Source organism: Lampris incognitus, chromosome 7 (assembly GCF_029633865.1).
Source record: "Lampris incognitus isolate fLamInc1 chromosome 7, fLamInc1.hap2, whole genome shotgun sequence".
Classification (NCBI taxonomy): domain Eukaryota; kingdom Metazoa; phylum Chordata; class Actinopteri; order Lampriformes; family Lampridae; genus Lampris; species Lampris incognitus.
Genome location: NC_079217.1, coordinates 15,858,482 through 15,885,916, shown reverse-complemented (window position 1 = coordinate 15,885,916; position 27,435 = coordinate 15,858,482). Strand labels below are relative to the sequence as shown.

Sequence of the window (27,435 nt, the reverse complement as noted above, 5' to 3'; positions counted from 1 at the left end):
AGTTTTTGCATTTGTTCCCTCATCTGAAACTGAGGTTTCTGCGTGTCTGGCTGTCTGTCTGCAGCCGCTTCCAACTTAGTCTTTCTTGCATTTCAAACTCACACAAATGCATGCAAGCACACACACACTGACTGGTTGACTTCCTCTTTACCCCATGCTTCCTTTTAGATGCCCCTGTGCTGATTGTGTCCGTGCAGAGGCAGAAGAACTCCCCTCTCTGGCTGGCGATGTGTGAATACAGAGGAGCAGATGTCAGGCCCAACCTCGCCTGGATTCCCTCTGAAAACACCACTGGCCAAACATCACTTCACTCTGTGTATGAGGGACGCACGCTGAAAGCCAAATTAACTTACCAGTTTTCGCTGGCCCTTCATGAGGGCCAGGACCTGACCTGTGTGCTTAAGTATGGAAAAGGATTAACAGAAAGGAAGACGATACCTATACCTAGATACTGTAAGTGTAAGAGAACAACAAGGACATCATTACACATCAAAGTCTGGCATACTGGCGTTCGGGGAGCTTGCAAACACACTTCACAAGCTGACTCAGCATTGTGCCAAATTAGTCCGTGATCTCACGCAGCATTTTGCCAGGCTTACTCATCTCAGTTTCTTTTGGTGGTCAATGTGCCATTTTCACACAGTTAACTGGTATAGCCTTCCTCCTACAGTCATCTCCTCCGTGAAGGTGGTAAACCATACGATTCCACTGCAGAGGAGCTCTCTTGGAGGACTCATCGCACACAGACTGGCTCTCCGAGAGCGTCTTCGTGGCCAGAAAGTATTGCTACGTGTCAATGGCAACGTGCCATCTTACAGCCTCTCCTGTCAAAGGTGCTGTGTCATTCAATTGCTTCTTTCTGAGACAGTGTCTGTGAATGTGGTATACTGTGGGGGTGCTTCTCCCCACTCTGACTTCTGAAGGAGTTATTGTTATTATTATTGTCTTGATGCATGCTCAATAATCCGGGGAAAGTAATCCCAGAAAGGGGAATCGGTTCATCTGGACACGTTTATTGAGAGAGAAACGTTTCATCACTCATGCAAGTTCCGTCTCAACTGACTGCAGGTATCCCCACCCTTATAAACAATACAGTAGCATAACGACTGAAAACAACGATCAATCAGTCTCATATGCAAATTGCTGTGACCATTAACTAGATTTACAATGGCCATGTGTACTATTCACAGAGGATTGGGGGATAGTTGCAATCACAGCATCATAAGATGGTGACAGATGTACTCTTAGTCCCCCCCTCCCCTCGGTTCAGGGATGGTTGTTCCCTCTTCACATAGGTGGCCTCTTTGAATCCCCATTCAAACCAGCATTCCTCCCTATCAAAGATGGCAGTTGAGATTGAAGAGGTCACTTACATGAGTGATGAAATGTTTCTTCCAGTAAATGTTGTGTCCAAATGAACTGATTCAACTTTCTGGGATAATATTATTATTATTATTCCACTTATTGGAGCTGGCATGGATTCAGAGTCTTGCTCAAAGACAATTTGGCAGGCTTGCTTTCTTTGAATAATTATAATAATAATGTGTCAAATTATGAGAACAGTGCTTTGTAATTGGATAGCATGCTTTGATGTTTTATGTGAACTGTCAGCATCAAATTGGTGCAACATGTTAATGGTTCCTTGCCTTCACAAGGGAGAGGGACTGCTGTCATATTAAAACCCAAATGTTTTAATAAGAGAGATGAGTTACACATATACAGGTCTTCCCAGATCACCCAGTTTTGGCATTGAATCTTCAGAAATGCAGAGGCTAATTCTTGTGAACGGATCCAATTAGCTACTACAGGGACGCATTTGTTAACATCAACAACTTATCATCACTTCTCCCATTATACATTGCATGATCCACATGAGTTTAAACACTCGTACCAATTAAAAGACTCACACAGTTAAAAAAAAAACGATTTTGTTACAGGAGTGATGGTTCGTTTGTGCACATGGAAGGTGATGCACTGGTCTTCCAGTCAGAAGTAACGCAGCAGGATGACGGTCTGTACACCTGCCGTGCAACTTTCTATCACCATAAGGCCCAAGTCCATATTCATGTGGAGGTCATTTGGGAGGACAAACATTTTCGTGAGTGTTTACCATTCTTGATACATAGCAGCTGCCACAGTGTTGCACTGTAAATGTAAAAATCTTTCCTCAATTACCCTCGCATCAAGGTTTATTACCAGTTTTGTGTGGTTTTTTCCCCTAACCTTTGCCTTTAACATGTATCCCTCTCTGCACTGTCTGCATGTCTGTGATGCAGTGACACTTGCCATCAGCTGCATCGCCACGGCCTCAGCCATTACGTTCTTCCTAGTCGTCACTCTGTGGGTGTTCTGGTGAGTTAAACGCCACGGCAGGTGACAGGTTGTGGCTCGGCAGGTGACCCGTTGACAGCTTAATGAGGCCATGGAGTCTGGTAGCATGTGAAAGGAGACAAACAGGATGTGTAGATCGTTAGCCCAGCTCACCGAAACCATAGTATTATACTACTATTCACAAACAGGAAGCGGTGCGACTGGTGACAGACACTCACTGCGGCACTACTTGGTATTAAACAGGTAGCAACTGATGTCAGTCCATGTGATAGGAACAACACATTTAACTCCCTTCATTTGCCTTTTTTTATATTTTGGTGGTGTTGTTGGTGATAGGCAGCTCCAAGCCCACCCACAGAAATGACTGGGCCCTTGAAAAGGTCCAATGATTGCCCCCCAATCTGCTTTACTCAATGCATGCCGCATGTTCTCTCTCTCTCCTACTAAACATATACATGTAAACAGAGAGACTTACTCAGTAACGGTGGCTACATAGGCATAGGCATGCACGCACACACGCACACACGCACACACACACACACACTCACACACACACTATAATAGAACTCTTTCACACACTTAAACACGCCAAGGTCAGCAAAGATCTGCTATACTTACATCACGCATTTCCTAGAAGAAAATGCAATTTTTTACCTTATGGCCTCATCTCTGCCTCTTATACAGCCATCTTCTTTGTCTTACTGGATGCAAAGTCCTTTATAAGTCCATCTGTTTAGGCAGTTCACATTCAATGGCAAGTATTGCCATTATCATTGCTTATATTTAGGATGAACATTATCATCGCTGACCTGCTGGGCCCCAGAGGGCTTTTCCACCCCCACCCCCCCTTATGGGCGGCCTTGGGTGGCTCTTAATTAGTCTGTTGTTACAGATGCTACTTTGCTTTGCAAGAGCCATGATGACAGTTTTAAACAATCAACATCTGGTGAAATTGTATCTGTAATGACAATGAAGCTCCAATTCATGGAATTTAAGGGGGGAAAAATCCCTGAACTTTTACTGATGCTGTATGTGATTATAGATTCAAGTGTCTTGCGACAGATATATGATACATGTTATGCTTCAAGACTTTTATATGGTTTCTACCTTAAGAAGTTTCCACATTCCCACATCCAACACTACATCGAACTTCTTTCAAGTGTGCATGTCAGGACCATCAGAACTTGGTGTGGAGATGGTGCATACAGGCACACAATAGTGGGTTCAGAGGCTTTTTCAATAGACTTGCTTTGCTGGTCAGAACATTTTGTCAAGGTGCCATTGGTCTGGGTAAGCCTCTGCCCCATTATCTCTTGTTCCTGAGGGAGGGTAATGTCAGGCTAATTTGGGAAGGTCGGTCAGACAGTATACACATAGAAAACATGACTCCCTAAGAGAAAACCTATTTTGGGATTTGAGTCACCCTGCCAATGCTAGGAATACTTTTTGACAGGGGCAAGACTTCATGACCCCTCCATCGGGGTCATGAAGGCCTGCTAGTCATTTTGACATCAGAAGATGACGACTCGGGATCACCACCGTCTTCCATTCTTATTTTGTGGTGTAAAGCATTCACACCATTGACTATATGGTATATACGACCCATCACTTGCAAGTAGCCTAGCTGAATTGATTCACTCTTTGGAGTAAGTCACAGTGCCACCTAGGGGTGTTTAATTTCCTCCAAATCTAGGGGTCAACAATCCAATTAACTCTTATTTTTGTTCTGATTTTCAGCAAAAGAAACGACAGAAGTCGATCTGAGGTAAGACCAAGTGACGCAATGTGCGTTTAACTCTTTCAGATGTCTGTCAAGTATTTCCCTGTCTACTGAAACTGCTAATCATGCCCATTAAACACAGATGTGTTCAGCATTAACAGTTTCTGGTTTCATTTCCTGACCATGATGGCTGTACGTTTATTTCAGAGACGGGAGACCCTTACACCCTTGACGACTGGGTTGCAGGACCCTTGTTCCCCTGAGCTGAAGGCTGCATTGCCGGCAGAGGACGATCAGGAATACACCAAACTTGTCAGCTACGCCATAGTCCTGGACATCAAGTCCACCGTGTAAATGTGTGACAAGATTTACAGTTCTTCGGATCTGCCACTGGATTCAACAACCAGCTGACAACCTGACGGCATTACCAAGGAGTCATCTGTGTTTTTTTTATGCCTTCTGACGCAACTTTAACTGGAGCATTAACACAGTATCTGGAGACTTGGCGTTTTATGCATTGTGATGAATGTAAATTCCGAGGCTTTTAGTCGACAGACTCAACGTTTACACCCCCCCTACCCCTGTTGCATTCATACTTGAACTGTAGTTTTGAGAGGTGAATTCGATAAAGCCCGTTTATAGTTTTACAATTCTATATTATGCATGAAAATAAAAAAAAAGTTTTATGTTCGCTTAATTTGGCAGGGCTAACAAGCGTTTATTCACACGTTTGAATAAAGGCAACGCTGCAACGTGAGCACGAAGCGTCTCTAAAACCGCCGGGGGGGGGGCATGGAGCTGCACCTCGGTCACTTGGTTATCTTTAATTTCTGACCATCAAAACAGATTACCTTGAAATGTTAAATACAGCAGGGGGTGGGGGTGGTATAACGGAACATTGTTTTGTCATTGAAAGCGTGACGATCACCCGAGACCGTCGCATTTCTACAGCTGTCGCAGGCGACTCGAGGGGGTTTCAGCTTACACTTTAAATCTCAGCCCTGCAACACAGCATGCTGTAACACAACAACATGCTGTAACAGCAAATGTGTGGCCGGATGCTGCCTGAGTCACCCAAGTGGCAAGGGGACGTGAAAGTCACACTCATGACGTTGGCTCATTTTCCGATATCGGGTGATAAATTTAAAATTATTCTGAAAGTTATGATCAAGATAGAGGCTGATGAAGCGCCTTCTTCCTCATCAACCACGGGGACTACTTGCACCAATTCTAAGGCCATGCCACAGAGCCTCACAGTAAGCTGTGTCATTGCGCCCTCTTGTGACAAATTAATGTTTATGCAATCCATTGGTCATCGTGCGCAGTGGCCTCAATCGTCCCCTGCTTTAACTCCCCAGTATGCATTGCGTGTCATTAAATAATAAAAAAAGCACTTCCCACACAGCTTTACATTCCCGAGACTAAAATCCATCACAGTTTAAATATTTTCAGTTACCCGAAGTATGTGCCACTCTTGGATCTTGTCACCATATATATGAACCTCCCCACATTTGCCTGCCAAGCCATTTTTGAGACCACTCACGCAGAGCAGGGTAGCATAACAATGGAAGTAGTTCAAAATACACCCCTGGTTCCTCCGGTCTTTGTATTCAATTGGCTTATGGCAACCGCTCGTGTTGTTCCTTCTCGTCTGGCAGTTTAACGAGACAATTCAAACGCAACACAAGCTCGGCCCCTCTGCTCTTCCGCTCTAGTCTAACCCCACTTTAGCAGCAGTGCTACCTGGATGGTGTTTATGAATAACCTGCAATATCCCACCTGTTTTCTACCATCTCAACTTTGAAAATTCCAAAGGAAGGAGATGAAAGTTTTCCCAAGCAAAAGAAAATCATAAAAAAAAATCAATGCATCCCTGCATGTCCAGGCAAAACAGACTCTCTGTGAAAGTTGGTATTTGCCAACCACTTCATTACAGGAGAAAAAGGAATAAAAAAAGGAATAATCCCCTGGATTTAGGTACTGTTCTTAATTAATTTCCCCCATCGATGATGAAATTTCAATTCCACTTTTCATGACAGGATTACTATTTTAAAGAAACACTTTCTCAGAAAAAGCACAACATGAAATGTTATATTTATCAGTAATAAATCAATAAAATCTTTCAGCGTATACAGAAGGGAAACCAATGTGAATGGACACCACCACAATCCATTACACGGATATTTCAGGGGAAGCTTTGAATAGATTTCATAAAGCACAACTAAATACAAGTGCACGTTTTATAATTAAGTCCTTTCACTTTCACTCATCTTTTCTTGTACACACACGGCCTCAACTGCAGGTTTAATTTTTTCATGTTCTCTGGAGCATCTTGTGTCTTGATGAATTCAAAGGTGTAGAAGTGACTGTTTTCTGTATCCTAAAAGGGCATAAAACAAATTAAATACAAACGAAAACAGTACAAGACAACATTGTTATTTGCATTTACTGTTGTGAAGTCTCATAGTCCTTACCTTGGAAACAAGCTTGAATCCTAGAGTGGCCATTGTAGTCAGGAAGCGCCGTACATCATCAAATCTGCTTGCCACTTCTGCTACTTGAAGGACACCCCTAAATAGTGTGTAACAGTTAAAGACAACGCACAATGAAAAAACATTGCTATAATGGGTCACCAAAAATGTTTTACCCCATCACCAAGACACGATTAGCCTCCACTAAAAAATCCGTCAGGTTGGTCCCCATAAGCGAAAGGCAAAACACAGCAATGTCCACGGTGCCATCATCAAGAGGAACCTGCAGAGGATGAAAGCGCATTAAATGTCAATCACAGAGACAGTGTAGAGCAACTGGCATCACAAACTGGTCAAGACTCACATTGGCCATGTCGCAGACAGTTACAAGCTCAGAGACCGGTGCAAGGTCAAAGCTGTGCACTTTGTTCTTTACACTACAGGCAATCTTGCAGTCACCACAGCCAAAGTCTGCAACCACTAGAGAGGCAGGTCTGAAACAAATTAACAGACATGTCAACTCCAACACAACTAAAAATACAAAAGAACAAAAAACAAAAACAAACCCTTACAGTACATTTTTTGTAGAAAAAAAATGCATGCACATACAATACAAAATGTCTCACTTTCGACGAATGTAGGCGATAATAGCATCCACTGGATTAGCTGGCCATCTCTGAACTTGAGCTGTGTAGCCCTTGTGGTAAATCCCAAATGCTTGGGGATCCTGTTTGAACATGCGTTTTGCTTCACCGCTGGATGTGGTGTACAGGAGCTCATTAATGTAGCGAAAACGTGCTGCTTCCAACCGCTGTTCCATACGGGCTCTCAGGGTTGCAGAGCGGTCTACTATAGCCTCTTTGACCTCTTGCTCTGCATGTGCTGCTTTATCCTCTTCCTTAGGCTCTGTCCCGCCTTCTCGGTTGTCTGGTTCCTGACTGCTGAGCAGCCTCCGTAACTTCTCTCTTTTTTGACGCAGTTCATTGTTCATCTCGAGCTTGGGTCTCTTAGCAGATGTTGGGTGGTCATCTGCAATCTCCCTTTGAGGTTCAGCTGTGTCCTGTTTTGATTTGTGGTGAGAAGATTCAAATAAACTTTTTTTATGCTTACCCCCTTGAGCGGTAAGGCTCTTATTTCCTGTGACTGTTTGTGTGTCCACTGACAAAGACATGGGTTTTCCTTCGTGTGGTTTGAGTTCCCTATCCTTTTTTGTTTTTTGGGCTGGTGTTTGAGTAAGCACTTTTTTACTGCTGTTATTTTGCGAATTCTCTTTTAGTTGCCCCTCTGTGTTGCATTGTTCTTTAGTGCCTTCTGTAATTTCTTTTTGCTCAGGCTTATCTTGTCTGTATTTATTTTTACATCTCTTCTTGTTTTTCATTCTGTTTCTCCATTGCTTCCGGTTTAATTTCCCTGCATCTTCTTCAATTTCTTCTCTCGACTTAACTGCTGGAGTTTTTTCAATTTTCTCTGTATGCAAATCTGTTTTCTTTATTTTTTGAGAACCTAAAGCAAGGATAAAGCAAAATGAGCAAAGCAAAAAGTAATACAAGAACTTGTCAGCTAGAAATATGAGTGAAGGTATGAAATGTGGCAGATCTGCAGGGTGTGCCGAAATGCAGCAGCAAAGCACATTTGGGCATACGGCATCAGCCTTCACACAATTCATCACTCACCGAATTTTACGTTCTTCTTCAATTTGGGTGCCGGTTTTTCGTCCTTGCCAACCAGGTGTACATCACCGTCGTCTTTGTCTTTTTCATCCCCTTGCCTTCGCCTTTTGCTTCTTTTTTTCTTCCTCTTCGTTTGTAACGGGGTCGTTTCTGTGTCACTATCACAGCCCTCCTGGGGTCCTTCGTTCTTCCATTCTGGTACGGATCCCAGTGTCTGAAGGGTCCGTAACAGGCTCTTTTTTCCAACTCGCTTTGACTATTTAGAGGAGCATAATCAGTTTGACACCTACACATCACAATTCATATTACATATTTTTGTAGTAACAGAATGACTTCGTGAATCAAATGGTGCCTACCTTGACATCGATGCTGCAGTCAGTCTTTTGAGTACTTTTGAGAACAGTATTACTCAGGACTAGAGAATCGGGTTCATCATTCCAATCTTCATCCACGATAAACATGGTTATCTGTTGTGTTGTTTGACTGCAAAGAATTTCCACATAGGTAACTGAGGTACAGCGTATGCACCTTTATACATCATTAGCTTGTTAGCAAGAAATTTAAGACAGAAGTTGGGGTGTCTGTGAATGTTCTCATTCATCCAGGTCATGGTTATCCAAAGGAATTGAATCGAGTGCAACTGGAGATTCAATTCCTTTGGAGAAGTTGGGGTCTCTCACTGATTTAAGTTAGTCAACTCGTTAATGTTGCTAGCTACACAATACAGGCTAGCATTAGCATCATCTATACACAACATAGTTCCGAGTGTCAAGAAAACAATCTTAGCCAAGATGACCGCATTTATCTGTCAAATGGTCTCTGTCGCTAAAAAAATCACATAAAGACGTTACGAGCTGCGAAAGATTAAGTAAAACGGTCACGTTACCTCGTTAGTCGTGTCTGTCAATGTTCTCATTCATCCTCGTTAGCCGTGCAAACCACGTTGGTTCTTCTTCTTCCTTTTTAGGTTTATTGGTGGTTGGCAAACAATGATTTAGCGCTTTACCGCCACCAACTGGAATGGAGAGTGAACCAGAAAATCTATTTACTTACAAAAAACAAAACAAAACACAAAAAAACCCCCAACCTCATATCTTCTCAATCAAACTTTATTTCACAGGTTTCTAAGGAGGACTAAAAGCCTCTCAGCAGCTGCTGCACACTTTCCCCAGAAACTCCCATAACACCCAGAAATGTCCTTGCTGCATCTACAATTGTCAATTCTCTCAGATTTTCTTTCTACTCCAGCAGTACAGTTAATTACCACTCCCAAAAGGCCAAAATCTTCATTTGGTCCTTACAAAAGCAAAACTCAGCATGCTTCCTGACTGACTTGTCCTCATTAGCTTCTTGTCTCATGTCATTCTCGTTGTTTCTCTCAACTCTTTTAGCAGCTTCACCATACGACAATCCCCTTTCTGCTCTCATCTTATTCACTTTATCTTCCTTAATTCTTTTTGGACACTGTGCTGACCATGTATCATGATTTCCCTTGCACTGCAGGCACTTTGTGCTTTATCAACTTTACAATTTTCCACATTGCAGTTGTGCTTCCCACATCTTCTGACTCCATTACATACTGCAGCAACATGTCCATATTCTTGACGACAAAAAAACGTCTGAGAGAGGCTCGCTCATATGGGCTCACACTGTAACTCACATAATCAAGGTATACTCTTTCCAGCAACTCATATCCGACAAACCTGTGGAGGCATGGAGGTGTTTAGGAGAGATGGCAGTGGAGTTTTTAACTAGATTGTTTAACACAATCTTGGAAAGTGAGATGCCTGAGGAGTGGAGAAGCATACTGTACTGATTTTCAAGAATAAGGGTGACATGCAGAGCTGTAGCAACTACAGAGGAAAAAGTTGATCAGCCACAGCATGAACATATGGGAAAGAGTAATGGAAGCTAGGTTAAGAGGAGAGGTGATGATTAGTGAGCAGCGGTATGGTTTCATGCTAGGAAAGAGCATTACAGATGTGATGTCTGCTTTGAGAATGTTGATGGAGAAGAATAGAGAAGGTCAGAAGGAGTTACATTGTGTCTGTGGATTTAGAGAAAGTATATGTACTGAGAGAGGTGTGGTGTTGCATGAGGAAATCGGGAGTGGCAGAGAAGTATGTACAAGGTGCAGGATATGTACAAGGGCAGTGTGACAGTGGTGAGGTGTGTGGTAAGAATGACGGATAGGCTCAAGGTGGAGGTGGGATTGCATCAAGGATGGGCTCTGAGCCCTTTCTTGTTTGCAATGGTGATGGACAGGCTGACGAACAAGATCACGCAGGAGTCTCCACGGACTATGATGTTCGTGGATAACATTGTGATCTGTAGCGAGAGTAGGAAGCAGGTTGAGGAGAGCCTGGAGAGGTAGAGATATGCACTGGAGAGAAGAGGAATGAAAGTCAGTAGGAGAAAGACGGAATACATATGCATGAATGAGAGGGAGTACAGCAGAATGGTGAGGATGCAAGGAGTTGAGGTGACAAAGGTGGATGAGTTTAAATTCTTGGGGTCAACTGTTAAAAGTAACAGGGAGTGCAGAAGAGAGGTGAAGAAGAGAGTGCAGGCAGGGTGGAGATTGTGAAGAGTGTTAGGAGTGATTTGCTACAGAAGGGTACCAGCAAGAGTTAAAGGAAAGGTTTACAAGATGATAGCGAGACCAGCTATGTTGTATGGTTTGGATACGGTGGCACTAATGAAAAGACAGGAGGCGGATTTGGAGGTGGCAGAATTGAAGATGCTAAGATTTTCATTGGGAGAGACGAAGAAGGACAGGATTATGAACAAATATTAGAGGGCCAGCTCAGGTTGGACAGTTTGGAGACAAAGCAAGAGAGGCAAGAATGAGATGGTTTGGACATGTGCAGAGGAGAGATGCTGGGTATATTGGGAGAAGGATGCTGAAGATGGAGCTGCCAGGCAAGAGGAAAAGAGGAAGAGCAAAGAGCAGGTTTATGGATGTGGTGAGGGAGGGCATGTAGGTGGTTGGCGTGACAGAGCGAGATGCAGAGAACAGGAAGAGATGGAAACGGATGATCTGCTGTGGCGACCCCTAACGAGAGCAGCCGAAAGTAGTAGTAGTCTCTTTCCGGCAATTCCCCTACAAAAGGCAAACACTCAGCATTATTGTCCCCCCCGCCCCCCTTGTAATCTTGTCATTATTCTAGCCTCACACACACCTGTAACATCCCGAAATGACTCAACCTCTACTGACAGCGGCACGCCACTTATCACTCCCTTTTTCTTTGCTTCTAATCCGAGTGGGAAGCAAGTCACAGAGATAAAGTCTAAATACCTCAATCTTAAGGGCTCTATCTCTCTGACGCTTTGCGATACAGTGATAACCATCCCACTTCTACTTATCCTGATCGATCGTTCATCTCCAGGTTTTCTCCCTACAAACTTTCCTACCTCATGTGGGTCCTTGGAAATCCCGTCTTCTTTTGTCACGGCTTTTCATCCTAACGAGATACGTCGCAATGACTGGCTGGAATCGCTTGAACAATTCAATCTATTCTTCCTTTTCTTGTTTTCAGACTCTCTCGTGTTCTCATTCTCTGTCTCAGATTTCGACGCCATTTCCACCCCTGCGAAAACATCCCATGAACCCAACATCTCCCCTCTGGCAACGATCGGTTGCCCCAACCATGCTGGTTCAAGGCGAAGACAGTTAAGACTACTGACAGTCCAAAGGAAACGCAACAAAACGATAGGCGCATGTAAATGACGTAGAAGCTCGGTGAATGGGACACCGAGTTCGATGGTGGGATATACTTCAAATAAAACGGAGAAAGAATATGTCATTTCAAAACCCAATGCGTTCTTTGCATGTGCATTTGAGAAACTGGATGAAAATATTACCCAGTGTGTCTGATCAGTGTGTTTGTGTCTTCGTTTGCCCCCCCAGTGCAGCAACAGCAACGCGTGGAGACAGCCACCTTTGCAGCAATATCAAATAAATGTGCCGGTTGCTGTAACGTTTAATTTGAATACTTCGCGGCAAAACTTAATGCACTAATTATAGGCATGTTTTGCCATGCTGCCTGTGCATTGAGTTCGGGTCTGTAGTTCATTCATGCATTCATTCATTCATTATCCAAGCGGCGTATCCTTACTCAGGGTTGCGTTTCATGAACAAAATACTTTCTCTTAAGAAATGATTGCTTTTATTCGGACACCTCTGTGGTCTTATCACGGTGATATGCATGCTTATGGAGCAAACTATTCGTAAACGTTTTGTGATCATATTACATTAATTCGACAAAGGCGACCAGTTACAGGTTGGAAATTTACACCCCGAGGGAACAAATATTGGCATGACTGTAGGCTGGCGGTTTATAGTCCAGTAGGGGGCGCTGCAGGGGGGGCTATTTCCTTCCAACGTTAGCACGTACGTACGACGGCGAGGGTGTGGACAGAGCAGGGTATTCAATCTTTTGTATATACAATTTTGTGGTGAACAACTTTTACCCCCCCCCCCCCCGATTCTAAATTGGAAAAAGAGACCCGTTGAATACGCCTGGTAAGTTATTCGCTTTAAGAATCCTTTCGCGTTTCATTTTAACCCACAAACGATGCGTTGTGAGTCGGGTTCCCCGCCAGCGGCAGATGAGAGCCGGAGGGACCGCGGCGTCCAGATAGCTGGCTAGCGTTAATTAGCTTGCTAGCAAATCCGATTCAAACTAAGTTCATTTCGCAGGGGGAATGAAAGGCACCTTATCTGGCCCAACCTAACGTTTTGTGCTTGTTCTTGTACGGTCGACGTTATCGTTCATTCACTTGCGTGGTGTGGGTGGCAGTCAAGCTAGTTTAGCTAACGTTATCGCTGTTTCTTGTGTTAGTGAGGTAGCTTGTGACCGAAGGTAGTCAGAATTACTAGTTTTGCTCCCCTTTGCTCTGCAGTTGGGGAGATACTGAGGTAGAGTTGCTGAAGGAAACGACACAGCTTTGTAGTTATTTCCCCCCATTTTTATACGTGCAAACTAGTAGCAGTTGAAATGGACCTGTCATCGTCCATCGGTTTGAGATTTCGTTGTGGGTTCACACCTTTTTTCTTTCAATCGTGCCTGCGTTTAAAAGGTTATTTATGTCTCCTAGCTATGACACTACAGTGGACGTTAGTCATCGCCAGGTTTAATGGCGTTGCAATACGTTGCTCAGCTGCGTTACCCACCCAGTACTGTTACAGACAGGCAGGGTTGCTCATCGCCCGGTCTCTTGGCTGTCTGGCTTTTTTCGATTTTTTGAGTTTACAGCAGCGCAATTGATATAAATGAGAAGGAATTCCCACCTCAAGTTTGACGTTTAAGTTAGAGGTATTTTTCATTTTGTAGTTATACAACTATATACATGTCTTATAGGATAATCAGAAAAACCCGTCTGTCACATGGTAGAAAAGGATTTGTAGGCGAAGAATGCTGATTCAAAATGACGAAACCTTGAGTGCTCCTGTATGTTTTGCAGGCCTGTCTAAGTGCCAGTGAGCACCTCTTGGTTTTGGTCCTGACCGCCCCAGATGAGGGATGGATGCTCGCCACGCCACCCTCTGAAATTCTTCTTGCCGCCTCTCTTGTTTGACCCGGTCCCCCAAGCACAGTTCCATATCTCCACCCAGGAGGCTCAGTGCATCTGGAAGAGGAAGAGTAAAACAGCAAGATCATGGATGATATCTTCACGCAGTGCCGGGAAGGCAATGCAGTAGCAGTGCGCTTGTGGTTGGACAACACAGAGAATGACCTCAATCAAGGGTAAGCCAAAAGTTGCCTCTCTGGAAAAACTGTAACTTTTTTCCTTATCTTATCACTAGGACATTGTTTGCAACTCCAATTCACAAACCACTCCTATTTGTGGCCTTCTAGCCTAATTGAAAGTAAAAGTTCAGTTTAACGTTTGCTTTTGCCATAGTAATTGACTGATCTCTTCTGAGTGCACTTGGGTGTTGCATAAAGCAAGTGTTCTTGGTGCACAGGCCTTATCGAAGAAGTTTTGACAGTCAAGTTACCACTAACACCTATTTCGACAAAGTGCATGAATGCTTAAATAACAAGACAGGGCATTAATTTGGGTGTATGCTTTTATCCAAAGCACTTCAGTGCCAGATTGCAAACAGCCAGTCATGCTGACTGCTGTGAATATAGTTGGAACTAAAACCTTAGTCCTGTCATTGTTATTGCCTTGCTCGCTGAGCTGCGCAGGGCCATTAAAGTGGTACAGAATTGCTTCCTAGGTCAAAGAATCGTCAAAGTATAATGTACTTGTATTGGTTGGTTATGAAGGTGAGTTTCTGTGACAAGCTTTGGTTTAATTTAAATGCAAATTATTGGCTCTGTGATGTTTGCTGTGCTATAGATGCACCAAAGAAGTTATTGTTCTTCTTTTATGCATGGCAATTGTGTGACAATGAATGTGAGCTGATACACAACATAGATGAGAAGCTTGTGACTAATATAATGCAGTGTCATTGTCCTTGTTTAAATGAGATGAGTCACACGATTTTTTGGTAGAGGTTACATCTGCCCAATTGCTAGTGAGACCCTTGCTTAAGATGTGAACCTATGTATTCCGGACATATTCTGTATTTTTCTGGACATATTTCTGGGATTTCAATAAAATCAAAGGCATTATGGCAGGTGTTTTTCAGCATGAAACCCAATGCCTTGTGTTCATCATGACCACTTCCAGATTTTTAGAATTCATCACTTGAATTTGTTGATTTAAATTTTTATTGAGCCCTTCAGAGCAAAAGGAAACATTAAATATCCCCTGAAACGGTTCCCTTAGATTTGGGAGCAGCTGCTCCCGAGCTACTGCAGTAGGACATGACATCTTTACTTGGCAGTTATTCGGCATACTCAGTTTGATTGTATACTAAGCCATCAATCCTGGACTGTTCCCTCTTCTTTATCCTTGGATGACTCTTTAAGGAGAACCTTGGCGGAGTTTGTGCGTATTGATGGCTATCCCAGACCCCTCACATTAACATTGTAGGGTTTTTTTTCCACTTTTTTTCCAGTTTTTGTTTTCTGAGTAAGCAAGGAGTGACATGTAAGTCTTTTGTTGAAAAGACATGTATTGCTGTAGTAGTCAGAAGCCAATATTTCTGGTAATGTGTTTTCAAAGTCTCAAGAAAGTGGTTACCCCCATGACTCCCTTCACCATTGTACAAGAGATCATTCACATATGGAGGACTTTTGCATCTAGTTTCTGAGGTTTCTCAAGTCAGTTTCCTCCAATGCTCTCAAAAGAGAAAGGGTGGCTTTTTCAATGATCACGTTTTTCCATTTTCTCAACTCATTTGCGTAATAGTTTAACATGAACATATACACTAAAAGATGTTCAAACATCTGTAACATTTTGTAAACGAATCATCTGTTCTGCACTGATGTCCAAAAGTCCCGCTGACGTATAAATGAGGGACCAGATATCACATTTTTCCACATGAGAAGTTGAATTGGAATGATTCTGAATAGAAAGTGTAATTCACAACTCAATATCCATGGGTGATGTAAGGGAAATATGATGATTCCCTTTCATCACCTGAGGCCAACATTTGCACTAAATCAAGGTTACATTCTTATCAAGAAAAGCTATTTGCAAAGTAATGTTTTCCCAGAGGAGAGTCTGCTTAAATGATTCACAAGAGTTTAGGCCTAAAACTTTTATTATTTTCCCATAAATGTCTAATATTTCCCTTTCCCCATGAGGGGATAGTGTAGCTGTATTGCACAGACCATGAACAAAATTTCCAAGGTATCCCTTTCGAAATTCTTCTGCAGCACACACCATATGTACATGGAAAAGGCAAGTGGGTGGGATGGGGGCTTGAAAAATGATAATGCTCTCTGGTTTTGCACTATTCTAGTCTTTGTGTCTTTTTCACTCAAGATTTGAGATGGTGCAAATAAATCTAGCTGCTGTAGGTGAAAGTGCCCCCACTTGGAACTTTCATCCATTAGCTTGATTGCATGTCAAGGCCCCTTTTCGAGTTGATATATCTTTCCCAATGGGTAAAGCGCATATAGACCTCAAATTTCCTTGCAGTGAAATGACAGTTTCAAGACCCAAATGTCTTAATTCTTCCTTTCCTATTTAGATTAAAGCCGGCCTTAACAATAATCATCTTGCTTTAAAGTCTTGAGTTTTTGCGCTCACTAATTTCAGTGTCAGTGCGTTAGCAGAAACGTAAATCCAACACAAAAGAGTAGTCGAGGAATGCTGAATCTCCTTACAAGGAATAACATGTAGGCCCCAAGGGAACAGTCTACCACCTACCAAAAATGAGTAGTAAAGGGGAGGAGAATATTGCGGTGGGCAGGACCAAAAGAGACAGTTCAGAGAGAGAGAGAGAGAGAGATTGTGTGTGTGTGTGTGTGTGTGTGTGTGTGTGTGTGTGTGTGTGTGTCCTAAGCCTTGTCTGAATTTTTAACAGAAGGAATGCACAAGCTGTAGCAGAGCATATCACCTTCCCTTCCTCCACTCTTATTTCCGGTATTCCTCTCCCGGAGGCATTAGATAGTGCCACTCATTTCCTCTCAACATTTCCCCCTGGTTGAAAAGAGTTAATTAGAAAGTTAAAGCTGTGCACAAGTACCAAGAATGCTGTGTTCTGCCCAGTCATTTAGGTTTTGTTTTTTCTTGTAGTCTTTTTTGATATTTGGATGACCTTTTACTCTGCTACTACAGTTTATGGAAGCTAGCCTACCAATGGATGATCCGGATCCAATGAAAACACTGCCCTAAAAAAAAAACCCATCATCCTTGGATTTTTAAACAAGCTCTATTTTATCATTTTTGATAATCTCTCACACACTATTCAGCCCTGTGATGGTCTGGCGGCCTGTCCAGGGTGTCTCCCCACCTGCCGCCCATGATTGCTGAGATAGGCTGCAGCATCCCCGCGGCTCTTGAGTAAGGATAAGCGGTTTGGATAAGGAATGAATGAATGAATTTTAGTCAAACTTTTTTTAAGTATTATAAGCATTTTAGAATATAAAGTATATTAAAAAAAAGAAGTTTATCACAAGGTAGGGCCTATGAGCATACTGTTTATCTTCATGCTGACGTGTTGTTCTTGAGAAATAATCTATCTGCTTAAATAAAGCTTTGATAAATGGCCCAAATATATTGGATTTTAACGAAGCAACATTCCAGTCGTGAATACTATGTGAAAACAGTGAACATTACATTGCAAGAGTACCACGTCCCATTGCCCTACCCCCACTCCTCACAATGCCCTATTTGTATCTTGTTTGGTCTCTAGTTGTGGGCTGTGTCCACTCCACTGTTTTGGGTAGCATAGAAATATGTAATCCAGAGTTGTGGTCGCTGTCTGATTTAACCTCCTTTACAAGCAGGCCTGCATCTAGGAGAGAATCCCTATCGAAATTGTAATTTGAACAGAGCTGGCTGTCTCCCATTGCACCTTTAAAGGTTATTCTTAATGAGCCTACTAAATGCATCTTGAATTTATAGCCTCTTGTTTGGCAAAAAAGTAGATGTACAGGATGGTTGCAGTTTATATATAAACACATGGGGGTGGGGGTAGATGTGAGATTTCAGCCCATGCCCCCGTTTCTGTTTTTTCATGGTGACAGGGCCGAGCAAATTCAGCGGGATGGGTCATTACATTCATTGCATTGTAACCATCTTATGTGTGGGCTAGGCTCGGACTATATTTCTCGCATGTCTCCCTATTCCTTATGTTTGGTTTCCTGGTCGTAAAACGGTCTAAGATCAAAAACAATTTAACATCAAGGCCATTCTTAATTCTTCTGTATCTTCTAGAAAGTAGTGCCATTAAACAGATGTTCTCACCCTCACTTTGTGGATGGATTTTCCTGAAAGTGAATCTGTTTTCCCTCCATTGTGTCACAGTTTACAACTGAAGGGGATGTCAAGGCAGAGAGACACGGAGTGCAAACTGGGGCTCTCCCTGGACCTCTACTATCTGCCAAGCTGAGGGCTGTTGGCAGGTGGAAGTGCCTGAAATAAATTTCCCCAGCCAATGTGGGGAGGGGAGCCCTGGCACTAGTGTGTGTTGGGGGGGGGGACTGCTCTTGACTGCTAAGCTGCCAAGTTAGGTACCAAACCCAATTAGATGTCTCTGGCTTTAAGGCAAAATGTTCCCATTAAAGTTGACTTCATCCGATACCAATTATCTAAGAGATGGGTAGAGCTGTGAAGTAGAGTTGTGTTTTTTCCCCCAAAGTTAGAAACCACATGACTCACTTGAGGATATCTCTGTGACAGCACCTGTGTAGCATGACTTTTACTGGGATTTGGGACATGCTTTTGGGGTCATAACAAGTAATAAATTTAAGCCTTTTTCACACTAAAATTCTTGGATTTTTCCTTAAAGTTAACAAATCCTGGGATTGTTAAAAAAAACCTTTCACACCTCTATGCCAATTTTAGCCTTTTCCTGGATAGCTTCCTTTTATAGACACACAGTGAAATCCTGCATTATAATTAGGTCAGACCTCTATGATCACTTCTGTATTGTCTCTTTGTTTATTTTGGTCTTGAACAATGGTAGATGGACCTGATTATTCTCAACTGTAAAACATGTAGTTGCTTTTTGCCAGTGTTATTACATTTGCTACTCCACTGCAGCTACAGTGCAGCCAAATAGAGAGGAATATTTTTCTGGTAGAATGCAAAACTGATTTGTTTGCAGATACCTATCTGGAACTGGAATATGCATCTTCATTTGTTGTGTGTTTAATGTGATGTGTCAAACACAACACGCAAATACTGGGATTCTGTGAGACCCTTTCACACCAACATAATATCAGGAAATTGGTCTGTCAGTGCTGAGGAACACTGCTGTGCTGTATCTAGGACTGGTTTGCTAGGATTTTGAGCTGCAGTCCCTTTCATACCAAAGTCGATCCCAGTAGGACCCCAGCATTTGAGTTTGGTGTGAAAGGGGTGTTAATCAGTTTCCAATTTACAGTTTCATCATTTTCACCACAGCTGCTCAGGTCTCATGTCTGCTCATGTCTTTTGATGACATCACAAATTTAATGTTCAGGCATAGCTAAATGATAACAATTTGGAGCATTATCCATATTTGTAAATGGTGGCTGTATAAAATCATTGAATCTGTTTCTGAGTTCTTGATTTTGAAAGAAACCCCACTGAAGGAGTGACCTAAAAGCTTTCCTCCTGTGACTCTACATCCTTCCTCAATAAAGTGGTTCAGACCTAACAACATGGTCAACTCTTAATGCATAGCAATGAGTCTGTATCTGTGTATACTTGCTGTAAGACCCCCTGCTCTCATTGAGGGGTGAATTAATATGTAAGCTCTGACCTCTGGGGGTATGAGGAAATTGCACCCAAAGCAGGTCACACAGACGCACAGTTCAATTTGTCTCTTGGGACTGATGCTTTCTGTGGACTTGTTGATGCTGTTTTGCACTGAAGCTCTGCCAGCTGTGTGTTTTGAGTGTTTCCTTGGGAGAATGCATGTGTTAGTCCTTGTGAATGCAAGCCAGTGCTTTGATAGTGAGGGCAGAGGGTTCAAATTCCTTCTCGTATCACAATACTCCCTCAGTACTTTGTGAGATGAAATGATAATGTGCTTGTCTCGCTCTACTTTCAAGGCATGTGCATAAATACATAATTAATATGCAGAGACTGGATAAGAAATGGAAATGGATGAAGAAATGGAAACGGATGATCCGCTGTGGCGACTCCTAACGGGAGCAGCCGAAAGTAGTAGTAGTAGAATATGCAGGGACTGGAAGGTTGTGTGCCATTGTGCTCAAATAGCAAGCCTTTATTAGAGTTGTAGAGTGTCGATGGCACAGCTCTGAAATAAGTCTGGGGTATGACATTATGACTCCAGCTGTTGTGGTAGTATTGAATGTGTAGAGGATAGACAACAATGAGAGGAGTAGGAGGGATTGGAGAAGATCTGGTAATGAACTGAGGCTTTGGGGAGGGGCAGTGAGATGTGACACAAACCAGGGAAGTGGGGAGGGGAGGGCAGACGTAGGAGGTAGGGACCAAAAAAAAAGTAGGATGACATCATGACATGCAGCAGCTGAGGAGTGTGCTTGTGTGTTTGTCTGTGTGCATGCTTGCATATGTAGATAACACTGAAGGAAGTCTCCCTGGCCCTTATAAGGACCACAACAAGTGCTTGGCTTACCATATTCTTTTTCACTCCATTTTCCTAATTACCTCCCTGCTGCCTTATACTTCTGTGTGTGGGTGTGGGGGGGGGATCAGTTTTTATTTTAAATTAGACCACTGTCTCACATGTTGTTCTGCCAGTGCCTCTAACACGAGGAGCAATGACACATGTGCCAGAAGCTCTTTTCTCCTCTGCAGTCTGAGTTGGCATCAACTTATTCTGATTCTGACTCCTTTATTTTTGAGTTGAGATTGACAAAAGTGCTGTATCTGACAAATTTCATGTGATACAACCACAGCTTTGCAGTTGTAAGTTGCCCAAACCAAGTTAATAGTATAATCTAAAATTTTCATGACTACTTGCATTTCTTAAAAACCCTAAAATCTGTATTCACTCGTTAGTTTGAAGCCATTAAGACGTGAGCAAGCATCACACATTTTCTGCTTATCACAGCACGGCACGGTGGCCCAATGGTTAGCACTGTTGCCTCACAGCAAGAAGGTCCTGGGTTCGAACACCAGGCCGTCCCAGGTCCTTTCTGGGTGGAGTTTGCATGTTTTCCCTGTGGGTTTCCTCTGGGTGCTCCGGTTTCCTTCCACCATCAAAGACATGTATGTTAGGGTTGATACTTCCGTCTGTGCCCCTGACTAAGGCAATAGGAAGAAATAACTGGAGTTGGTCCCCGGGCGCTGCACGGCAGCTGCCCACTGCTCCTAGCTACACAGCTAGGATGGGTTAAATGCAGAGAATGAATTTTAGTTGTATGTATGTACAATGACGAAGTGTATTCTATTCTATTCTTGATAGAAATACTTGGAACATTCTCAGACTGTACCACTCATGACAGGAAAGTTCTTTGTAAAGGTGAGCTACCATGACAAACAAGTCTTCAGAGTACACCACAGTGTTGCAAAGTGACCACTGTACTGCGGCTGCAGAGCTGTTTATTTCCATTATGCACTCCTAATCTTTTATTTTCAGTTTTCATTTTCCCCTTCGTCACGGATGGCTGGAAACCTCTTCATAGACAATCAATAATGTGTGCCCATCTTTCCCTCTAGGGATGACCATGGTTTCAGCCCTCTCCACTGGGCATGCAGGGAGGGCCGCTCCAGCGTGGTAGACATGCTCATCATGAGAGGGGCTCGCATCAACGTCATGAACCGTGGCGATGACACACCCCTGCACTTGGCCTCCAGCCATGGCCATCGAGACATTGTGGGCAAGGTGTGGCCATACAAACACTCAGGCGTACACGCAATGGTTTACAAGTTTCAGATGAGACAGAGTACTGGTTAAACAGATCACAGCACACAACAGTTTTGGATCACTACAAAAAAGATGCTCAACTAGTTGCAGATCAGCACCTCTGTAACTCCCCTACATTGATACAGTTTGGCTGAAGAAAAAAAAACTACCAATTTTTTATTGTTACACTGCAAACTATCCTCAGTCTCATTGCATCTTTAGACTCACTTACTGCCTGAGAGCCCTCTGTCAAGGGATTTTTCTCATGACATTTCAGTTAGAAAAGGTTGCATTCACATTTTATGAGCGTCCTTTTGCATGGCCTTTTATGCAGTGCTTCAAGTGCATGTGCATAATGTATCCTAAGTCGTATACATGAATAAGAATTAAACATGCAAGTAGGTGTTAATAAAGGCACACTTAGCAGCCTTTTTGAAAGAGCTGGCAAAGCAATAGTTTAAGCACTTCAAACACGCCTGTGTCTTTTCAGATTATATGGCTAAAACTATACATTGTCAACACTTTGCTGGCATATTTACTGTGAGAAGTTGTGCTTTGAATGGATTGGAACTGATATCTTCTATGTTTCTAGTAGTGTATGAAGGTTATGTAAGTGTATTTCCTAATGCGCACTGTATGATTTGTGTTAAGGCACATACTAGTTTGGAGCAAAGTTTTTACAGGTGACGGGTGAAATTTATTGCCATCTTGTTGCGCAAACCTTAATAGTCAAAATGTTATGATGTGTCTTCGGGTATTAATTTTGAAACTTGAAGTGATGTCAGCCCAACAGCTACTTCTGATAGTAGAGACTTGTCTGTTCTTGCATTACCTCATCCTTTGACAAAGTACTGATTAGTCACTTCAACAGAAGGGAATTGCCGGTAAAGTCTGTCAATGCTGATGGAGAGATTTGATAATACCGACAGCTACTATACAAGTGGGACTTTGGAAACTTCATTTCCACAAAACTTGCTGAGGGTGTGATAAATTTGATGTTATAAAACTTAAACGTGTCAAATTGTGTAAATCTGTGGCATCTAAAGAACATTTTGCACAAAATCTTCAAGTAATTTCTATAAATTCAATTTAAAGTTTGGAAAATATCAACAGCAATGAAAAATAATATTGAGAGGTATTCTATTTGTGTCTCTCACACCAGGTAAAAATTACATTGATATTGATTTGTATTTACTGTTGCTGTTGCCCATAGTTTTTAGGCCTATTGCTTAAGTGTGAGACTGCCACTTAAGGCATCTGTTATGAATTGCTCCAAACCAAGTTATTCAGTTTAATATTAGGCATGTCACAATACCTCTGGAATGTAACCACCAGGTCAGTGGCAACACAGGCAAGATGAACCTTGTTTATGGCTGCCTTAGGTAGCGTTAATACCTCCAGTGTATTTAGCCCAAACAGCATCTGACCAGCCCTTTTTGGTGAATAATGCGGCTTCTTTGTCTTTTAGCTGATCCAATGTAAAGCAGACACAAACACTGCCAACGAACACGGCAACACACCCCTGCATTATGCTTGCTTCTGGGGCCAAGACCAAGTGGCTGAGGTTAGTGCGCCCCCTGGTGGTCATTGCCAGGACGTGGTGTTTTTCCGTAACATGCTTTTCATGAAAGCCATTTGAACTGTCACTGACACTACTCTTCTACAGGACCTTGTAACTAATGGGGCTCAGGTGAGCATCTGTAATAAATATGGAGAAACTCCGCTGGATAAAGCCAAACCTCATTTGCGAGAACTCCTCAAAGGTATTCACAATGGCCATGGATCACTGAATGGTCACTTGCACTTTTGATTTATGATGATGTTTGCCCGAACCATCCATTTTATGCTTTGTGTTTATTTTCTTTTTGTGATCAATATCTCCTCAATGCAGAAAAAGCAGAGAAATTGGGACAAAACTTGACTAAAGTTCCCTTCAAGGATACCTTCTGGAAAGGCACGACGAGAACTCGACCTCGTAAGTCTCACAGACTCCTACAGCCCATTTATGATGTGGATTGGTCATATCAGTTACTTTTTCTACATCAGTCTAAATTTCACTAAATTTCCATGAATAGAGTGGGCTATCGTCAGGGTTTGTCACTAATACTTGTCCTAATCTCATGTTCACAGGAAATGGCACTCTGAACAAACATGCAGGCGTTGACTACAAACAGTTGTCCCTCTTAGCAAAGATAAATGAAAACCAATCTGGAGAAGTATGTTTTTTTATGTTCCTGGTTTCATTGTTTTATAGGAGTGAATATTCTGGTTGAACTTCCCATGCTGACGAGTTACTCTTATTACGTTAGTACGTAAATTGCAAAACCAAGTTGTATGTGGAGTTTTTTTTCCCCTCCCTATGTAAATAATGAAACTTAGTCCTATATCCATTTCTCTTCTATAGCTTTGGCAAGGGCGCTGGCAAGGCAATGAAATTGTTGTTAAAGTGCTCAAGGTTCGTGATTGGACCACACGGAAGAGCAGAGACTTCAACGAGGAGTATCCCAAACTCAGGTTATCATCAAACACCCAGCTATATTCTGTCTCTCTGTCCTCTGTTGTTGTTGATGTTCATTCATTTTGTTTGTTTGCATAGTGTTGATCCAGAACTTTTTTTGTGTTGTTTCTCTTTTTGGGGATTGCGCCTCACTCAATCGTCCCCGTTTATGTCAAATCCCAATGTGGGTTTGCCTCTTTTTGTCCATCTTCCTGTTTCTCATGTCCCTCCCTCCTGGGCCCCACCTCAGGATATTTTCCCACCCGAATGTCCTACCCATGTTGGGAGCATGTCAATCTCCTCCTGCCCCTCACCCCATCATCATCACACACTGGATGCCCTATGGCTCCCTCTACAACGTGCTACATGAGGGCACCAGTGAGTACCTCTCCTCTGGTCACAAAGTTTTAACATACCACAAGTTTTGGGTGGATTTGCAATTTGTTATGCTGCAAGTTTTTGTCACTTTATGGTTTCCTCACTCTCCAGTATAGAGCAATAACTTATTGACTCTCGAAGAGCAATTTTATTTTCTTGTGTGGTCTGATTTGTCTTGGTGTGGCTGAAACGTATTGTTTTCTTGTTGTTATATTGTCAGACTTTGTGGTGGACCAGACGCAGGCGGTGAAGTTTGCCCTGGACATTGCCAGTGGGATGGCCTTCCTGCACACACTTGAACCCATGATTCCTCGTCATTACCTTAACAGCAAGAGTGTTATGGTGAGGCATAGGCATGTTTGGTTTCAGTTATTCACTAGCATGTATCTGCCCCCCCCCCCTTTTCCTCCTCAATCGTATCCGGTCAATTACCCCACTCTTCTGAGCCTTCCTGGTCACTGCTCTACTCCTTCTGCCGATCCGGGAAGGGCTGCAGACTACCACATGCCTCCTCCAATACATGCGGAGTTGCCAGCTGCTTCTTTGCACCTGACAGTGAGGGGTTTCGCCAGGGGGACGTAGCACGTGGTAGGATCACGGTATTTCCCCTAGTTCCCCCTCCCTCCTGAACAGGTGCCACGACCGACCAGAGGAGGCGCTAGTGCAGCGTTCAGGACACATACTCATCTGGCTTCCCACCCGCAGACACGGCCAATTGTGTCTGTAGGGACGCTCGACCAAGCTGGAAGCAACTCAGGGATTCGAGCTGGTATCCCCGTGTTGGTAGGCAACGGAATAGACCGCTGCACTACCCGGATGCCCGTATCCATTTGTTTTTATATAACTGAAGTATTAATCAAATTATATTGTTAACTATGAAGGTATAGTCTGACTGTGGGCATGAGTTACATTCTTTCCTTCTGTTTCATTCTTTTACATACTAAAGGGTCTAATGTGTTGATTTGGTATGTGTCCACAGATAGACGAGGACATGACAGCCAGGATCAGCATGTCAGATGTTAAATTCTCCTTCCAGTGTCCAGGCAGGATGTACTCTCCTGCATGGGTAGCCCCTGAAGGTAAGAGTCACTCGCAAAATAAGTAACTAAAGTGACAGGTGAAGCACCAAAATGAATTATAGATACAGGGATCTTCTACTGCCTAGCAGTAATTTCAGGTCCAAGTGTAGTCCACAACTGTATTCTCGGATGGATTGAAATTCAAGCAGGCTGGAATCATAACTTGATGACTACTACCCATCAAGTCTGGTGATTGTTTCAGACTGCATGCAGAAATTATGCTTTATTAAATCCATCCTTAAGCAGCCAGAAGGTGTTGCTAGCCAAAGCTCAGTGGTGTTATGCACTACTTAGATTGTTAATCTAAGTCATCTAAGTGATCACACATCTGAAGTACTAAAAAGTAAAATCAAAACATCAAACACGATTGTAGTGGAGATTTTATTGTGTATACACTACCGTTCAAAAGTTTGGGATCACCCAAACAATTTTGTGTTTTCCATGAAAAGTCACACTTATTCACCACCATATGTTGTGAAATGAATAGAAAATAGAGTCAAGACTACTCCCTTCAGAGGACAGCACAAACAGGCTCTAACAGGTACTATTTAATGAAGATGCCAGTTGGGGACCTGTGAGGCGTCTGTTTCTCAAACTAGAGACTCTAATGTACTTATCTTCTTGCTCAGTTGTGCAACGCGGCCTCCCACTTCTTTTTCTACTCTGGTTAGAGCCTGTTTGTGCTGTCCTCTGAAGGGAGTAGTACACACCGGTGTAGGAAATCTTCAATTTCTTAGCAATTTCTCGCATGGAATAGCCTTCATTTCTAAGAACAAGAATAGACTGTCGAGTTTCAGATGAAAGTTCTCTTTTTCTGGCCATTTTGAGCGTTTAATTGACCCCACAAATGTGATGCTCCAGAAACTCAATCTGCTCAAAGAAGTGCCCATCCAACCAATCCAACTTGTGGGAGCTGCTTCTGGAAGCGTGGGGTGCAATTTCTCCAGATTACCTCAACAAATTAACAGCTAGAATGCCAAAGGTCTGCAATGCTATAATTGCTGCAAATGGAGGATTCTTTGACGAAAGCAAAGTTTGATGTAAAAAAAATCTTATTTCAAATACAAATCATTATTTCTAACCTTGTCAATGTCTTGACTCTATTTTCTATTCATTTCACAACATGTGGTGGTGAATAAGTGTGACTTTTCATGGAAAACACAAAATTGTTTGGGTGATCCCAAACTTTTGAACGGTAGTGTATGTGTGTTTTAAGATGATGGAGAAAGACACAATAAGATCAACTCTCCAATTGTCACTGAGTTTTATGTGTTTGCTCTATGCAACCCTCTCTTTGTGTACGTTATGCTGTAGCCCTGCAGAAGAAACCCGAAGAGATAAATCGTCGATCAGCAGACATGTGGAGCTTTTCTGTGTTGCTGTGGGAGTTGGTGACCAGAGAAGTGCCTTTTGCCGACTTGTCTAACATGGAGATTGGCATGAAGGTAAAGTATGCCTACTGCTGCCCAGATTATCAAATTTAGTCGTCATGTACATGTAACTTCACAAAAATAAAGTTGTGATTATTTAATACAATTATATCAATGTCAAGCCACATTTAACAGCACTTGTATTTTTGATCAGTACGTTATTTCCGTCTGCATTTCAGGTTGCCTTAGAGGGTTTGAGACCCACTATCCCCCCAGGCATCTCACCTCACATCTGCAAACTCATGAAGATATGCATGAATGAAGACCCAGCAAAGAGGCCTAAATTTGATATGATTGTGCCAATTCTAGAAAAAATGCAGGACAAGTGAAAAACCTCCTTTTGTCCTTCTTTTGGAGGAACCCATTGAAACCCCAGATGTCTTTCAGATATGGTGGTGTGGTGCTTACCAGTATTGCCTTAAACTCTTACCCTTAAACTACCGCTGCACTCAACGCCACTGTAGCT

General features: G+C 42.7%; 2 protein-coding genes across 3 annotated transcripts; one reads left to right on the top strand and one right to left on the bottom strand.

Moving 5' to 3' along the window:
• Window positions 1–6,025: 6,025 nt before the first annotated feature.
• rrp8 (ribosomal RNA processing 8) lies at window positions 6,026–13,703 on the bottom strand. 2 transcript variants are annotated; one of them, XM_056283162.1, is made up of 9 exons: window positions 13,683–13,703; window positions 9,079–9,207; window positions 8,549–8,675; window positions 8,196–8,448; window positions 7,149–8,025; window positions 6,887–7,016; window positions 6,699–6,805; window positions 6,526–6,622; window positions 6,026–6,431 (listed from the first exon to the last, which is right to left on the bottom strand). In XM_056283162.1, exons 3-9 carry the CDS (start codon window positions 8,651–8,653, stop codon window positions 6,318–6,320), a joined length of 1,683 nt encoding a protein of 560 aa, XP_056139137.1. In that variant the 5' UTR covers window positions 8,654–8,675; window positions 9,079–9,207; window positions 13,683–13,703; the 3' UTR covers window positions 6,026–6,317. The 2 variants fall into 2 exon arrangements, with proteins under 2 accessions (XP_056139137.1, XP_056139136.1); XM_056283161.1 differs by lacking the exon at window positions 13,683–13,703 and adding an exon at window positions 11,607–11,871.
• Window positions 13,704–13,803: 100 nt separating this feature from the next.
• On the top strand, window positions 13,804–27,346 carry LOC130115486 (integrin-linked protein kinase). Its single transcript, XM_056283163.1, has 12 exons — window positions 13,804–13,942; window positions 21,399–21,564; window positions 23,054–23,149; window positions 23,252–23,348; window positions 23,477–23,560; window positions 23,716–23,801; window positions 23,990–24,099; window positions 24,333–24,460; window positions 24,681–24,802; window positions 25,440–25,539; window positions 26,854–26,984; window positions 27,149–27,346. Exons 1-12 carry the CDS (start codon window positions 13,854–13,856, stop codon window positions 27,296–27,298), a joined length of 1,359 nt encoding a protein of 452 aa, XP_056139138.1. The 5' UTR covers window positions 13,804–13,853; the 3' UTR covers window positions 27,299–27,346.
• The last annotated feature ends 89 nt before the right edge of the window (window positions 27,347–27,435 follow it).